Source organism: Lissotriton vulgaris, chromosome 1_1 (assembly GCF_964263255.1).
Source record: "Lissotriton vulgaris chromosome 1_1, aLisVul1.2, whole genome shotgun sequence".
NCBI classification, from domain to species: Eukaryota; Metazoa; Chordata; class Amphibia; order Caudata; family Salamandridae; genus Lissotriton; species Lissotriton vulgaris.
Genome location: NC_141685.1, coordinates 313326142 through 313343954, shown reverse-complemented (window position 1 = coordinate 313343954; position 17813 = coordinate 313326142). Strand labels below are relative to the sequence as shown.

At 44.4% G+C, this 17813-nt stretch overlaps 1 protein-coding gene across 1 annotated transcript in view; it reads right to left on the bottom strand.

Moving 5' to 3' along the window:
• Nucleotides 1-2272: 2272 nt before the first annotated feature.
• Nucleotides 2273-17813, bottom strand: part of LOC147747106 (vitamin D3 hydroxylase-associated protein-like) — a 337273-nt gene continuing 321732 nt past the window's right edge. Inside the window, exons 14-15 of the mRNA XM_086952357.1 lie at nucleotides 8837-8982; nucleotides 2273-3403 (exon numbers count right to left, since the gene is read on the bottom strand). Of these exons, the coding sequence (XP_086808483.1) occupies nucleotides 3263-3403; nucleotides 8837-8982 (287 nt within the window). The 3' untranslated portion in view covers nucleotides 2273-3262. The remainder of the gene's footprint in view (nucleotides 3404-8836; nucleotides 8983-17813) is intronic.

Here is a 17813-nt window from a genome sequence, read left to right as displayed (position 1 = left end):
GCTGCTGCTTGAGGTCTGCCTTGTTCTTCATTGGATTGTCCTTCTGCTTGTGGGCTACTCTCTTTCCCTCCAGTTAGCCAGAGTGACTCCAAGAGTCAGTTGACTGATCCCCTGTTCTGAGCTACAGGGACACAAAAATCTCCAGAGGCCTCCATGCAATTGCCCAGCTGCCCAGCTGCCCTGCTGCAACTGGACCTGCCTGATCCCTGCTGGCCTCTGCTAGAGGGTGTTCCTGAAACCCCAAGAGGTTCCTCCCCAGGTCATGGTCACTTTTCTGGCATCAGTGAAGCTCGGCCTGTGAAGAAAGGAGAAATCCTGAAGTTTTGGTTTCTTCACAACGGTGAAAGGACCCATTCGTGCTGGAATGCTGCTGCCACCTGAGCGAAGCTTAGGTGAACTAGGCTCTTTGCACAACAGTGACCACCAGCAATGACCAGCATCTCGACATCTGCAATTTGCGCTACAGCGACAGCCCATGGTAACGTTAAACGCAAAGCTCTAGGAACGACCACCTGAAACGTCCAACCAGATGACCGCTAGTGGCGCTTTGTGGTTTTATGTGCTGTACTTACACAAACCATTTGAAATTGCATGCATATCACCCGTTCTACTGATTGGATCTTTATCGTTTTGGTGTCATTTTACTTATTAATATGTATCCTATTTTTAATTGGATTTAGATTTTTCTCATGTGTTTTTACTTTATTACTGTTTGCATGCTGCATAAATGCTTTACACAGTAAACACAGGTTAATTTAGTGACTTTTGTGGTTCACTCTGATGGGGATTGTGGTTGTTGCTTGAGTAAGGTTTTCACCCCACTTCAACCAATAAGCCAATTTCTCCCAGTAGCTAGAGGTCCGCCCATTCAACTTAGTCGGGCTGACATATACCCAAACCTATGACCGCTCTTACTCCATCAGGCTGTATGAGAAGTTTGTCAATGGCCAAAATGTTGTAGTTTCCGACGTCAGCAAACTATGGCCTGCCCACATTTAAATTGGGAGGGTGGACAACACACTTAGCAGGGAGGGTTCCTTCTCGCCAAGATAGAAATTTGGTTCTCAGTCCTTGTTTTAACAAGGCTGAGGACACATATAGCTGATCCCCCAGGTGGTAAAAAAAATAATCAGTACATTTTCCTGTTAAAAATGTTAACATTAGTTAGTTGACTGTGCTTAATTAATAGGTCAAACTATGATCTTCGAGGAAATTTTCAAGAGCATTCTTCACAACTGCGAAAGGAACATCTGTCACTGGAATTCTACGTGCTTCCCAGTTTACTATTATGGCCCAGTACTTTTCAAGAGCATTCCATAAATGACTCCTGTTCCTTCTACTGCATTGTTGTGATTTCATTGAAGGCAGCATTATTTGTCTATCACAGACAGCACTGTAACAATAGTTGTTGTAAACTACTTAGAATGAGCTATGGGCCTGTCTCTTGTTAATGTGTGGATGGCGTTCTTGTCTATTTCAATCCTTTGCTCCTGATTTGATGGCTTTGCTGATAATTTCCTTGTTTGCCCTGCACCTTAGCAATGTTGGCTTCACCCTCATTTTGTATTAGTTCAGTGTATCCTTCGATTTCTGATGTCAGGGAACTACTTTTTCTATTATTTTTTAAAATAAAAAATCATTTATGGCAGTAATCTAGGGGAGTGCATGTCGTGCTGCTTTCTTTTTCCATCACTCTGTTCGTTTCTCAAATGTACAAGCCAATTGTATGCTTGCACTCCTAGAAAAAGAACCTCTTAATCTCTTTCTCCCATCCCACACTGTCTTCGTGCACTTCCAAGTATAGAAAAGAATGTTCAGGTATATTAGAATTAAAAATAATTATACTTCTAAGATGGCCATCATAATATGTGTGGACTCAGCAAAACACCATTCACTGAACTATGGTGTTTATTTACAAGCCCCTTGCACTGCGGTACGTCCCTTTTTTGCTATATTAAAAGTGACAAACTAGCAAAATAAGCCCTGAATGTTCTGTATTTCCAAGATGGTGTTTCCATGATAGCCATGCCTGTGCCTCAACGTTGCAACCTGAGTGTCATCTGCGACTAATAGACAACACAATTCCAAGATTACTTTTGGCTTTGCCATTGCTGACTCAATTTAACAAGCATTGGCAAGTTTTCCCTGCTGATTCTAATGTAATTTCAAATGAGTTCTTTGCAATGCCTTTCAATACCAGTAGTAGTGCAGCTGAGCTTTATGAAATAGTAATTAGACAAATAAATAATAGACAACACAATGAGGAACAGCCTGAAATTTGAAACTACAGGTTTCTGTGAAGATACCAATAGTCAGCAATTTAATAAAATACACATTTCAGCTCACTTCATTACTGATATACAGTAAATACAGTTTGTAATAATTCTTTTCTGGAGTACATTTTTAATCATCATGTTACAAAACCCCAATGGGGTACTTGAACACTTTGTGAGCAGGTATTATTGGACTGATGAAGGATTTGTTGACTCCGCCTGCTCTAGCACCATACGTTTTTTAGTTACATTCTTAGAAGAACTGTGTACATAAAATGTTGACTTAGTTTCAGGGTGATTACCAGTGCTTCATTTTTGGTAGGTATGGCAGAGGTTCGGCACCTGCGCTTATTTTTGGGAAATGGAACCTACTTTTTATCAACAGACTAGGAACCAATAAATGTGGGAATAAGGCAGAAAATTGAGAAAAAGTGAATAAAGCCAATGTAGGAAATCAGTATCAAACAGGGAAAGCAGGGATGGAAAAGAAACTATGTGTCTAAGAAGTATAGGTTGCTGGAAGAAAGAGGCGCAGGAGAGTGAATTAAAACTAAGCTGCCTTATACTAGGAAGCCCCTGCTTTGAAGAACTCTGAGGTGAAAAACTTTGGACCAGTGCACTTATTTTATTTTTAACAAATGAAGTACTGGCTACCAGTAGAGTACCTGATGAAGCATCTTTTATCTGGGTTTAATGTATTCTTGTTTTCAGTTTTTTCATTCTGGAACGTAATTTCATGGCATCATGGCCTGCTATTCTCGGTGTGATATTTAGTGGTTTAACTAACTCAAAAATGCTTCCCGACTTAGTAAATCAGAGATAATAAAAAAATATCGATTAACAGCCTCTATAATACCCTAGTGAGATGATCTCATCTATAAAAAAAACCACAACTCCCTACCCTGTTTTGCTGATTGTCATTTGCTGAGACAACATAGATTTACAGAACAGGACAGCGGACTAATTGGGAGTCCTAGCAGTATATTTGATCATGATCCAGTTCCAAGTCTTCTTTTCTCCTCTTGTACCAGGGTTTCCACCTCCTTCATGAAGCGCAAGCAAAGCTCCTCTTGCCACGGTAGTGCCACACACTGCACAGCCACAGGGAGTCCAACCCCTCCCGTCACAGCCTGCAGCAAAAACACAAACATAGGGAGAACAGGCAGTAAAAACTATTATCACCACGGAAACACTCTTACTTTACCTTTCAAATAATTATGCTAAATGGTTCATGTAAGGAGCGAAATTCTGGTATAAATGGTTATATGTTTTAAATAAAGTAAACTTGCTGGTAACCCTTTAGGTAAACCAAACACCTGTGTAGTCCTAACTATCCATGTTTAAAGCACTTCGCCAGCTTTAATACTAATGTTTTAAGTGTGTGTCTGACTGGCGGTTACGTAAGCTCCTTCGCTTGTATGGGGTTTATGTAACTTTCAAAGAGAAGCGCAAACTTGTAATCCTGAATTGCCACCTGGAGGGACATCCTTTCCTCTTTTAGAAATTACGTTCTCATTATTATGTTGAATTATGCGGGTTTGTAGAATGCACTATCACCTGGTAGGGAGTGGGCGCGGAGCAGGTGCAAGTCTAGCCAAACCTGGGCCCTAGTGGGACTACTTAAAAAGACAGTTCTTCAGCTTCTTGTGGAATTCAGGAAGTGAGAAAGAGGCTCTTCAGTGTAGAGGCAGGCCACTCTTTAGGAGCAATGCAGGAAAAGGCTTAATTGCCGGATCTGATTTTCCATATTTAATTTTTATTCATTCATTTTAAGAGTTTTATATAGCGCTGGCTAGACCCGGAGGTATCAGAGCGCTTTACACGAGGTTCCACAAAAATGACAAGATTACATCAGTTCCATTTTACATCAGTTGCTAGACAAACATTACAAGAGCATAGAAGACGAGATAAGTGAAGTGTAGAGGGGAAGGGGGTAAGGGTAAAGGGGTAGGAGGGAGAAACGGCAGAGAGACGAAGGAAGGTCTGCCCAAAGTCCGGCTGGGTAGGTGATGGTTGAAGGGGAAGACCCAAAAACGCGTCTCCTCTATAGCTATCTTGTAGCTCCACCGGGCATTGGCCAAATAGCTAGGTCCCAATGGGAAAACATTTAAAGAACATAGAAGGCAAAATAATTGGAGCGTAAAGGGGTAATGGGGTAGGGTAAAGGAGTAGGAGGGAGCATATGACAATGAGACGCAGGAAAAAAATCTGTCCAACGTCCAGCTGGGTAGGTGACGGCTGGGTAGGTGACGGCCGAGGGGGAAGGTCCACAGCCCATCTCCTCTTTAGCTACCAGGTAGCCCTACCGGGTGTCGGCCAGAAAACTAGGTCTCCACGGTCGGGAGTAAGTCCACAGATTCAATGTCCGGATGAGGGAAAGGTCAATGTCAAGTTAAATATCCCATAGTAGGAGCACAATGTGGAATCTGAAGTCTGGACAAGCGCAGGTGGCTGGAAGGTTTGTGAAAGCACATGCGATTATTGAGGTATGCTGGTTCAGTTTATGTAGTGTCATGAAAGTGTGGGTGAGAAGGTTGAATTTTATTTGGTATAGGAGAGCCAGTGGAGCTCTTTCAGGGGTGGTGTAATGTGAGTGGTGTAATGTGAGTGGTGTGATGTGAGTGAAGTTTGGAAGGCTGCCAAGTTCTGCAGCCTACTGTTGCTTTTTTTGTTGATTCCAGTATAGAAGGTGTTCCCGTAGTCCTGCTTCTTGTGACTATGGTGTATGTGGCAGTTTTTCGGGTGCTGTTCTGGAGCCATTTGAAAATCTTTTGAACCATCTTCAGTGTATAGAAGCATGAGGCGGTGAATGTGTTGAGTTGGGTGGTCATGTTGTGTTTGCTGTTGATGACCATCTTGACGTTCTTGGTGTGGATGGGTATCAGTCCTACCTCTGTTGGTGACCAGGTGGAGTCCAACGGTGAAGTGCTCTTCCTGAAGATCATTATTTCAGTCTTTTCAGTATCCAGCTTTAGACAGCTTGTCTTCATCCATGCAAGCATTGAACTTGATCCAGGTACTGGGTGTCTTGTTCATGAGGAGAGAGAGAATTAGTTGTACTTCATCAGCACAGGAGAGGAAGTTGATGTTAAGAAAGTGGAGCATGCTGGCTAGAGGGTTCATTTATATGTTGGAGAGGGTCAGGCTTAGAGAACATCCTTGCCGAAGTCTGCTGTTGAGGTTGCAGGCATCCGAGTTGTACGGTGCTTGGTTGACTGGCTAGGTCCTTCCAGTTAGGAAGGAGCAGATCCATCAAAGTTTGTGCCTTTGCATTCCAATGTCATGTAGGTGTTGTTTGAGGATGGTGGGGTGGGGTGGGAGACTCTGTCAAACGCTGCAAAGAGGTCCAGGAGTATTAGGGCTGCCTCTTTCCCTGCATCCAAATTAATGGAGAAGTGTGGCTCAAGTGGTTGGAGCGGCAGACCCTAATGCAGGTCTGGCCCGGACCAGGGTTCAATCCCGCCTTGGCGGGTCTTGGACTCAAATTTCCCCGGACCTGACAATTCTCGCCTCTGTGCCTATTCCAATCATGGAGTCCCACTCTGTAACTCTGGGCAATAGCTTGCTTAATCTCCACAACGGCCCCTCGCAGCGGGATGCCTGGCTTTCACCTTGGGGATGCCCAGTAATGGGTTATCTCGCAGGGGAATACCAGGACGGGTTCCCTAAGCAAGCGCTGGGACGCTTTCGGGCAGCCATGCGCTCTACAAATCAAATTTCATTTCATTTCATTTCAATGTGGAAGTCATCCATCGTGGTGAAGAGGGACGTTTCCATGCTGTGGTTGTGTCTGAAACTAGACTGAGTGGTGTTAAGGAGTTGGCGGTCATTGAGGGATCCAGTGAGGCTGATTTTCTCATCCATTCAACATGTTACTTAACCTCATCTTGAGCGTTATATTCCTTTTCCATTTTCACACCCCTCTACTAGCCCACCAAATGCTAATTATTCATTTCTGGACAATTCTGCATGTCTCACTCCATGCGCCTGTTTGTCAATGTGGCTCTTCTTAAAAAGACCTCTACATCCTAATTGATAAAATGATCATAAACCATATGTGGAAAATCATATGTTTTTAATGTATGAATAGAAACATGATTAAGTCTTCTTATGCCTTCCAACAGTTTCTGTCATATATAATTATATGCACCTTGAATTTGTATCTGTCACATTCCCATAGGCATGGTAAACTACAGAAATCACCGTGAATAATTCCAAAACTTATACAATATCCTTGGCACATAATTGCTATTTATTGAAATTGTATAAATCCTTTTTGCTATGTTGAAACAGTACTTGCCCAAATTCTCCCTTGCTAATGTTATTGTATAATCCAAACATGTCTCATCACTGTATATTCAAAGAAAGGTGAAGTATTCAATGAATGGAGGATTTATTGGTGGATAGCACAATATTTTTAAATGTGTGTAATAATGTTTAATCATTGCATTTTCGAGGCATGATGTAACAGGAAGCACTTGTCCAATAGGGAAAAATTTTAAAAAATGGATGTAACAGGTGGAATTTTATACATCTGCCGTAGAGGGGTTATTTGCAAAGCAGAGCAATTGTATTTTACAAGATGTTATGTATGTTTTATAAACCTTTTGTCTGCATAACTACCGAATGAACTTGTATGGCAATTTGATACATCAGGCATTTTTTACATTCACACAAACATATATATATTTTTTAAACATAAAAACACGAAAGTTGCCACAAAATCAACGTTAAACAACAATACGTATATACCCATAAAAAATCATGGGGGGCTCTAAAATTCAAAAGCAAAACGAAAATCATTAACCACAGCAGCAATTTCCTTTGTGGATCAGTTACATGCTCCATTAATATATTTACACTAATACATTCTGGATTACTATGTCCTTGTAATTATAAAACATAGGAAGATAGTAATGTGTGAGCCAAATGCATATTACACATTGATTTCTGTTAAAATCTCCTATGGTCCATCAATCGTAGATAGATACTTATGTATGATCGTTGTTGTCTGGGGCCCAAAACAACAATCATTCAAATGACAAATAAAAGACTGGAAGTCTGGCAAACAGTTTTTCATTGTAATGTAAGTGCATTATTTTCCTGCTGTAGGTTTAAGATATGTCACTACATTCACTTGGGGCCTTGAGGTGCACATGGGTGACTGTAATTGCTAAGGAGTTGTGGAATTTGCCCTTTCCAAGTTATCTGTAAACCTACAGTCTTTTTTAAAGTAATTGTAAAACTCTTTTCAACTCTGCCCCCTCAAATAGATGTGTCGTCCTAAATACCTTTCTTCCAATAATCCTTTAAAAGTTTTCACACTCTGCCTTAACTGCCTTCATCCTGTAATATTGATCAAATTCTTACTATTTTATTTAGCATTACGCAAACTATGAAAATAGCGCAGATTCGTATTACAACTTTATAACTGCAGATATGAAACTGATTCTCAGTTCTCTACATTCGATTTAGTTTATCTCAGGATTGTTTTCACCATTATAAGGGATTGAGCAGAATCTCAAACTTAACGATTTGATTTTTGATCATGAACACTTTCAATACCGGACAATAAAAAATTACCTTAGACTTGGACTAAAATAGTTGTATTCCCCACCTAGCACTCACGCATTGTCTCCTCATTAGCTGCAACTGGCTGTCTGAAAAATCTGAAGTTAATTTAACCCAAAATAATGATACTCTAAGGGGCAGATTTTTCACATAAATACATGCAACGAAGAAAGAGGCTGAGCTGCGTTGCATGACAGGGAGGCAGCAGGACAGTGCTATATCCAAAGAGATATGGCTCTCTCCTCCCCTTTCCCTGGCTCTGATTTCAGCTGCCGAACGCCTCGCACACACCTTAGCGCTGTAGCAGTAGGCTATTTGCATGAGTCTAGCATAGGTTTTGTACAGGAAGGTTACACTTCCTGTACAAAATACCATGCCTAGACACGTTTAATCCCTTCGCTGCGGCGGCAATTCTGCCGCAGCGCTAGGGGGAGGGGGGGCCGAGCGGCGCTCGCATGCTCGTGACAGAGCCGCTCCGTCACGTGCCGCGGTTGCGCTGTGCTCATGACGGAGCGGTTCCGTCATGGCCCCGCCCGCCCGCGAAATCAGCGCCGCGCAGGCGCGACGGCAGGGCCATGACGGAACCGCTCCGTCATGAACACAGCGCAACCGCGGCTTATGACGGAGCGGCTCCGTCATGAGCATGCATGGGGTTAAAGCTTTTCCCATTTTGTATGTTTGCTGCACAGTGCAGCACGCATGCAAAGTTGAAAAGAAAGGAGAAATAAAAACATTTCTCCTGTTAGTGCCTCCTTTGAAGAGGCGGTAACTTTTAGCACTATGTGGGCACATGGGCGACTCATAAAGCATGTTAATCTATGGAATCTAATTTAATGAACAAAATAAATAGATTCATGCCTTGAACGTTATAATAAGGTTATGTGGGTCTCTGTAACCTGAGCTTTGGCCTCCACTCACTTTAACCCCACTACACTTTAAAAGTAAAACCTTATGAGTAGAAGTTGCCTGATTGGAAAATGTTGGCTACTGACCTTTCTTATCAGGTTATCCCAGTGATCATTGTAGTGCCCCTCGTAGTGCGTCAGCTTCTCCTCGTCCTGCTCCGTAACTGTAGTGACTGGAACCACCCCAGCAGGGAAGTTGAGAACATTGTACAGGTAGGTGTACGTTCCGGTAGCTGCAAAAATACTATGATGCATTATTTTTTATCAACACGTGTCCAATGTAACACATAAATATTATGTTGGGCCATATTTGTATCTATTTACTTGAAAGCTGTACGGTTTATGGGCCACAGACCTAATAGCATAAAGGAAATGTAAGGGTAACAATGCATAGAAGTAATGCATACACAAGAAAAAGTGTGATTATCTCATTCTAAGATATCTATTTCGTTATAAATTTTTAGCCAGAAAAATACAGAAGAAGGGGGCAGGCACAGGTGTTAGCTACATCTGCCTGTGACAATTACGCTCCTGATCACAGGCCAGATGTCTCACCTTCCATACAAACAGAACATCTCCCTACACCCAGAATCTTTGTCTCAGCTCTCAGAGCAAGTTTACACCTCATCAAAGGTGTTATACAACTCCTGTGTGACATATTTACCACACCAAAATAGATTTCTAGAGGCTTTAGGCAGGGAAAAGATAACTTTCTGAAAGTGTCTCTTCCAAAGTTTTTATTATAAATCAGACTTCCTCAATGAATTTAGCTTGTAATATTTGTAGTTCCTTTTCACTGTAGGAAGAAGTTTAACACTGAAATCTGTCCTAAATTTAAATATCATGCATTCTGCTTTATGGACGGTAAGACTTGCTTAGCCGTTACTTAAATATTTAAAAGGAAAGCTTAGGCCTGTCAAGAGGGAATATTTTGGCAGGTGGAATTTGCAGTTTAAACCTGCACAGCCATCTACTCGTGGCAGAACTGCAGTCATGCTTACAGCATCACTGTAGTGAAAGGCAAAATGGGTGCTTCAGTACACTTGTGATATTTAACTGATAGGCCCTGGGAACTCTGTTGTACCACATACCAGAGACTTGTAAGTAAGTTAAATGTACCAATCAGTGGTGTATTAGTAACATCATATTGAAAGGGGGAGCACGGGCACTTTACCACTGTTTAGCAAGGGTGAAGTGCAGAGTTCTAAAGCCAGCAACAACAATCAAGGCAAAAATACGGGGTGGCGCCAGGCAAAATATGTTCATTTCTACCATTAACCTCTTGGCTGCTAGGCGTTTTCCCGCTGTGTGCTGGAAAATCCTTGACACCATTATACATGACGAGCTCAGCTCGTCATCAGCACACGACACCCGTGGGTGATGACGAGCTGAGCTCGTCATCAGCATCGAAAGGGTTAAGTAATTGATTTATCTTGTGACAACACACTCAGCTGGAATACTGAAAATAATGAAGATGTATTTTATTCAAAACTCTGAGAAATAAAGCATTATGCATGGCTGTAGCAGTAGATTTTTAAATATATGATAAACTGTGGGCCCGATTCACAGAACTAACTTAAGACAAAATCCTAAACTTACTACTTTGGTATTCACAGAAGTTAGGATTTTGTCTTAAGTTTCTCTTAAGACAGACTTAAGACAAAATCCTAACTTAAGTCGGTCTTAAGTCAGTCTTAAGTCTGTCTTAAGACAAACTTAAGAAAAAATCCTAACTTCTGTGAATACCAAAAGTAGTAAGTTTAGGATTTTGGATTAAGTTAGTTCTGTGAATCGGGCCCTTTTCAAGATAAAATAGCCCTATGACATGACTATTTGGCACTTTACAAAAAAAAACATTTGCCAGTTTATTTGTTTGCTGGTACAAAGATAGCATTGGGAGTACTTACACACATGTCAATACCTACTTCCATGGCATGTACACATTAAAATCTACAATTATTTAGCAAACATCAGCGTATTACAATGAAGATTAGAACCACGCCTCCGTGCCTCCGTGCAGCCGTAGGTGACGCTGCTCCTTCCTCCCGTAATGGTGGTTTGGCGTTTTGATGTTTCGGCGTTTTGATGTTCCGAATGATGCACATCACATGCCGCACTTTGGAGCCGCTGAAGTATTGAAAATGTTGCGGTCGCTTTGATGCCCTAATCACCTTAAATCACGAAGCATAGCGCAACCTTTCCTGAGCACACGCGGAAACGCTGATAGAGACCCGGGCTCTGGGACCTGCTGATTGCCGGTGTACTACGAGCATCCTGGGGAAGGAGGGGCCGGTGAGTGGAGGCTGTTACATGGTGCTGTGAACTTGGCCTGAGTTTTCCAGCCAGCGCTAACTAAAAAACTGGCACTGCATTTCTTCTTCTGGGTTATTAACCCTAATTTCTGTTGTCAACCGTTTACCACTGCATGTTGCACTGTAACTGTGTGGGGAGACACCGTCCATGCTGCTACTGGCTGCCCACTGAGGACATTTAAGCCTTTTTAAGCCCTTTTTAAGACCAACCTTGCTGCTTCTATTATACCATCATTAGATGCTGCACTCCGCGCTTTATCTGGCTCAAGAGACACTGGCTGACCACTGAGGACTCCAAAGTTGCTGCGCTTGTTGCTGGTGAGAGGACCTGGACGCTGCATTGTTGTGGGACTTCATGTCCCAGGGATCCAGAGGACACGGCCACACCTGAGCCGCATTGCCCACTGTCGCTTGCCGCTCCCTCTCCGCGGGAGCTGCTGCGCTTGTTGCTGGTAAGAGGACCTGGACGCTGCACTGTTGTGGGACCCGCACCTGAGCTGCATTGCCCAATGCCTAATTTATTTATTTATATTTATTTATTTATTTATAGCATTTGTAAAGCGTTCTGCAACCCTACGGGCATCCTGGCGCTGTGTACATATTGCTGAAAAAACACTGTGCATCAGAGGAGGAAAGGATAGTATTAAAATTCTGGTGAAATTAAGTTTTAGGGAAGAGCCATGTTTTCACCTTTTTTCGGAAGGCCATCAGTTCGTCTGTTTTCCTGATGTCGATGGGCAGTTTATTCCACAGATGGGCTGCAGCTATGCTGAAGGCTCTGCCACCATAAGTGGCTTTCTTAATCCTGGGTATGCTTATAAGATTGGAGGATGAAGATCGGAGGGACCATGTGTATTTATACCATTTAAATTTGTTTTGAAGTCGTCGGGGGCCCATCCCGTGTACTGCCCTAAAGACAATGCAGAGGGATTTGAAGCAGATCCTTCGATGTACAGGTAACCAGTATAGGTCGGCCAGAGCGAGAGTAGTGGAGGATCTTCGCTCTCGGGAGAGTGCCAGTTTTGCTGCTGCCGCCTGGATGCTTTGCAGTCTGGAAATCAAATAGGCAGGGGATTCCAGAAGCAGAGCATTACAGTAATCCAGGCGGCTGAGAATGGTGCTCCTGACTGTGGTGGCTCTGACCTGTGTTGGTAAGAGGGGTAGCAGCTTTCGCAGTCCTCGCATTAAAGCAAAGCAGCTACTCACCTGCTTGTTAACATTGGTCTCTAGACTCAGACTGTCATTAAAACTGACTCCGAGGTTCCTCACTGATTTCACTGGGGTTAAAGACTCCCCTGAGTCCAAGGGCCAGAAGTCGGTGGGTAGACTTCTGGTAATTCTGTCTACTGCGCAGTGCATTATTTCCGTCTTATCACTATTGAATTGTAGTGAATTCTGGTTTAGCCAGAGTGTCATTTCTGCCATACAGGAGTGGAAAGTCTCGAGTGAGTCAGCCTGGGCACCATCTAGAGAAATCATCAGCTGCGTGTCATCCGCATAGTTGATCACGCTAATGCCGTGAGCCTTGATAATGCCCAACAGGGGTTGCATATATACTCCGTGTGGGACTTTAACAAATTCTGACTGGTATGGGGGGATGGCTACTGCCTGCCATCTATCCTTCAGGTAGGAGTGAAACCAGTCGAGCGCCACCCCCCCGACTCCAATGTTCTTCAGTCTTGTCAGCAGGATGTCTCACCGTATCGAATGCGGCGGACAGGTCCAGCAGAACCAAAACTGCTGACTCCCCCCTGTCTGCCCTCATTCGTAGGTCATCCAGAACTGTCAGCAGAGCTGACTCGGTTCCGTGAGCTGGTCTGAAACCGAATTGCTCCTCTTCCAGGATGTTGTTGGTTTCCAGTAAGAGGGCAAGGGATCTGCTGACCCACCGCTCCATGATCTTTATAGGGTATGGCAGGAGCGATATTGGTCGGTAGTTTTTTGGGCAGTTCGGGTCTAAATTAGGTTTCTTTAGTAGGGGGGTGACAACCGCCAGTTTCCAATTTTTTGGCACGGTGCCAGTATTGAGAGATTGATTGCAAAGCTGTCGCAATACTGGGAAAAGGTCATCCAGGAACTCCTTTACTATTTTGTGAGGCAAAGGGTCCAGAGGGGATCCTGATGTTGTATTAAGAGCAGTTCTTGTGAAATCTTGTTCTGTAAGGATCTCAAAATTTTCTAGAGTAGCCTTTGGGTTGGGTCGTCTTACATTGCCTTCGCTCTTCTCCCTGTTCTCGGGGTTACTGTTATCCTGCCCTGAAGAGATGGAAGCACCCTTCATTCCCTCAATAATTTTAGTAATTTTTTCCTGAAATAAAGATGCTAGATCATCGCATAGTTCTTGTGAGGGCTTGATTTGACTATTGGCACAATCAGGATTGGATAACTCTCTGATTATCCTGAAAGTGTCGCGGGACTTATTAGAGCTGTTGAGTATTAGGTCGTCGAAGTGGTTTGCTTTAACTGCAATGATTTCTTTTTTATACCGTACAATAGTTTGCCTCCATATCAGTTTCTCCGGCTCCGAGTAATTTTTTCTCCAGATCCTTTCCGCATTTTTACAGGCACTTTTCAGTTCCTTTAGGTTATCCGTATACCAGGGCGCGGAGGGTCTTCCTCTTTTTCTAATTACTTTCAGGGGTACAGTATCGTCGAGTTTCTTGGTTACTTCTTTACATAAGGAGAGATAGTTTGTGGTGATGTCGTTCTCTGGGTTGAACGAATTCCCAATTTGACGGAAATTGAACTTTCCTTTCCCTTTTTTTTAGCAGGCCTTTCCAGTCACGGCCGATAAAGGACCTGGTCTGCGTATTTGTGGGTCCTGCGTTAATCAAGGTGTGAATATTGAATAGTAGGAGGTGATGGTCTGACCAACCTACCGGTAGCGTTGTTCACATTGTGATGAGATCCTCTGCAGCAAATATTAGATCCAGTATATTTCCCTGTTTAAGTGTGGGGGTAGTTATCCACTGTTTCAGCCCTAAATTTTCCCAGGATTGGGTGATATTGTGAAAGGCTGTGTGTAGTTGGTCATTATCCTATAGATTAAAATCTCCTAGTACCAGCAGTTTGCTATGTGAGATTGACATGTTGTTGATAACAGCAATCAATTCCTGCTGTTGTGTTGCGTTAATATGCCCCGGTGTCCTACAGCAGATTAAGCCCGTGAGGCAGTGGCCTGAGTCATGTCTGATCGATATCCTGAGGATTTCAGCGCATGAGACTGTGTCGACATCTAAGGTTGCAATATTTAGCTCCTCTTTAAAAATGATCCCTGTTCCTCCTCCTCGTCCTATGGTCCTAGGCTTATGAATGATCTTGTATCCTTCCGGGCAGGCCTGCCCTAGCTCTAGTTCCATTCCCGCGGCCATCCATGTCTCGGTCAAAAATAAAATGTCCAAATTGTTGGACTCAACCAATTGCTGTATTTCAGTGGCATGTTTAGGGAGGGATCTGACGTTTAATAGTCCACTGACTAATTCTCCCTTGATGGTCTGTTTTGAAACGGCGTGTGTTGGCGGGATATGCCTATAGCCTGAGGTCTGATCAGGATTCAATTGTGATTCAAGTGGGAGGGGATTATTATGAGGCAGGCGCCCTAGGCAGTTGGGACAGGGGCTCCTGACCTCAGATGCAGTGTGAGGGGCTAGGCGAGGGCAGTTAGCTCTGCCTGCCAGTGGGTTTAGCAGCATAAGTGTTTCTCTACTGTATCTATGTGCCTCGTGAAACGGGAGAGGTCGAGCAGGGGGGATTGCCCTAGGCCCGGTCTCGGCGCGGACGAGCGCAGACGAGCTTGCCTTAAGCGTGCCTTCGGCATGCATTCGTTGCGCCCGCTGCGCTTCCGGTGAGGGCACATCCTATATAGGAGTAGGGTGGGGAGCAAAAAGGGGGCGTGGCTACAGTTAGTGGGCGTGCCGTTCTGATCCGGCCAATTGCATCTGAACAACAGAGCAAAACACCCGCCCTCGTCAGCGTTCTCTTCGCTGTGCGGGGAGTTTGGTGCAATAGTTTCCCTAAAAGCAGTATTTACACAAAGTAAAGGTTTAAAAAGTGATGGGGTTCCTTCTCCCGGCTGTGCCTCAGGAGATTCAGGAACAAAGACGCTGCGCTCCTATTCAGCGCGCGCTTTATGAAGAAAGGGGCGTGGCTACAGTTAGTGGGCGTGCCGTTCTGATCCGGCCAATTGCATCTGAACAACAGAGCAAAACACCCGCCCTCGTCAGCGTTCTCTTCGCTGTGCGGGGAGTTTGGTGCAATAGTTTCCCTAAAAGAAGTATTTACACAAAGTAAAGGTTTAAAAAGTGATGGGGTCCCTTCTCCCGGCTGTGCCTCAGGAGATTCAGCAACAAAGACGCTGCGCTCGTATTCAGCGCGCGCTTTATGAAGAAAGGGGCGTGGCTACAGTTAGTGGGCGTGCCGTTCTGATCCGGCCAATTGCATCTGAACAACAGAGCAAAACACCCGCCCTCGCCAGCGTTCTCTTCGCTGTGCGGGGAGTTTGTTGCAATAGTTTCCCTAAAAGCAGTATTTACACAAAGTAAAATTTTAAAAAGTGATGGGGTCCCTTCTCCCGGCTTTGCCTCAGGAGATTCAGCAACAAAGACGCTGAGCTCGTATTCAGCGCGCGCTTTATGAAGAAAGGGGCGTGGCTACAGTTAGTGGGCGTGCCGTTCTGATCCGGCCAATTGCATCTGAACAACAGAGCAAAACACCCGACCTCGTCAGCGTTCTCTTCGCTGTGCGGGGAGTTTGGTGCGATAGTTTCCCTAAAAGCAGTATTTACACAAAGTAAAGGTTTAAAAAGTGATGGGGTCCCTTCTCCCGGCTGTGCCTCAGGAGATTCAGCAACAAAGACGCTGCGCTCGTATTCAGCGCGCGCTTTATGAAGAAAGGGGCGTGGCTACAGTTAGTGGGCATGCCGTTCTGATCCGGCCAATTGCATCTGAACAACAGAGCAAAACACCCGCCCTCGTCAGCGTTCTCTTCGCTGTGCGGGGAGTTTGGTGCAATAGTTTCCCTAAAAGCAGTATTTACACAAAGTAAAGGTTTAAGAAGTGATGGGGTCCCTTCTCCCGGCTATCACCACCCCCCCCTCGGCGCTCTGGGCGAAGCCCAGGCCAAGGGCGGGCCCATTTGAGCCCGTTCAAGACCGGTGGAGGCTGGGTTGAGCCCCCCTCTTAGCTGCCCAGCTCCGTAAGGTTACTTTCCTTTACGCTTCGCGGCATTTGGGCTGTCGGTAAACGATCCTCGAGCTATAGAGTTTTGTCTACAATGAATCCATGAGAGGGAAAGGGGCCTGCCTTTACGGGTGGGAGTTTTGTCGGGACTTTGGACCAATTCATTGTGAGAGCTACCTCGGTACTTGCTCATGAAATCGCCATGACCGAACGGCGGTTATCTCTTGATCCCCAGCAAAACAAACGGTCATCCTTGGGTGGTTTAATGGGTGGTTTAATGCATGTACGATCACCGGAAGGTTGCTTGACCATAGGCTCAGATTCACTGAATTTGGTAGGGGGTTGTAGCCAAACTCCCTGATTACTGCTGGATAATCCAACCACAGCGGAGCAACTGACTAGCTTTACCCCGCATGATTCGGTGCAATCGAGCTCAGCAATACCCAAGGTGCATCGAGTGACCACTAGGTCTGTGCCCCAATCAAAAACTTTAGCTCTGCAAAATTTACCGGAGCCGGCCTCAAAGAGGAAGCGGGGAGGGGGCCCTCAGAGGCAAAAAAATTAAAAAATGCCTAAAGTGTCTAAAACTAGTGGGTTGGCGCCTTTATCTATAACACTTTTACCAGAGCCATGTCCACCACTTCTACAGCAGGCACTCAGAATGTGGCTACCACTGGAACTCTGATGGTTGAAGATGAAGAGAGTCTATGGGCTTGACTGGGGGCCCTTTTAACAGGATCATTCTTGCCAATTCTTGAAAGACTGACTGCAATAGAGGGAAAAGTGACCAACCTCGAATTTTTTGCTGTGTCTAATCATGCGACGGCCATGGTTTTACTGGGGGAGAAAATGGGGTCTATTTAAATAGGGTTCAATGTGATAACTAAGCCTATAATCCCAAACTCACTACCTGATATCTCACAACCATCTAACTCTATACCCACTATAGGTCCTAGCAATAGGGGGTTGGTAACTGCTTCTGAAAATGGCACAGGGGTCCAGGAAGCAGGAGGGAGTGAGGAAGTTAACACATCTGGGAAGTCTGCCCAGCTCATCCCAAGCACACCTAGGGTGGAGGGAGATGGTCCCCTTGGTAGGATTACCAGGTTATATTGTAGGTAACAACTGCATGCCTGGATTAGATAACCAACTAATCCCTGCCCCTGGGGTCAATAGACATGTTTCACCTGTATTTATTCATGGGCAGGGAAATAGTCTATCTAAACACAACCACAGGGTAGTATACCTCCCTCCTGCTGCTGTATCACTGGTAGTAGTTCTGGGGAAATGTACCTAGTTTGCAGGAAGGTCAGGTGGAATCCACGCAACATTTAATGGCAAAAACTATGCACTGACTGAATGTTAAATTGAAAGAAGCTGGGGTTTGGGGTTGGGACATCTGTAAACAACTTATAAGTGCTAGACGCTCTTCTTGGGGTGGGCTATTCTTTGAAGAATGGAGGGGGAGATTGTGTGGTGGCTAACTTCAACAATGTAGTTAGGCCTATACTTGATTATCTAGGAAATAGGAATAGAGGATTTTGTCCTGCTAAAATCTCAGTGCTCCCTTTAGGG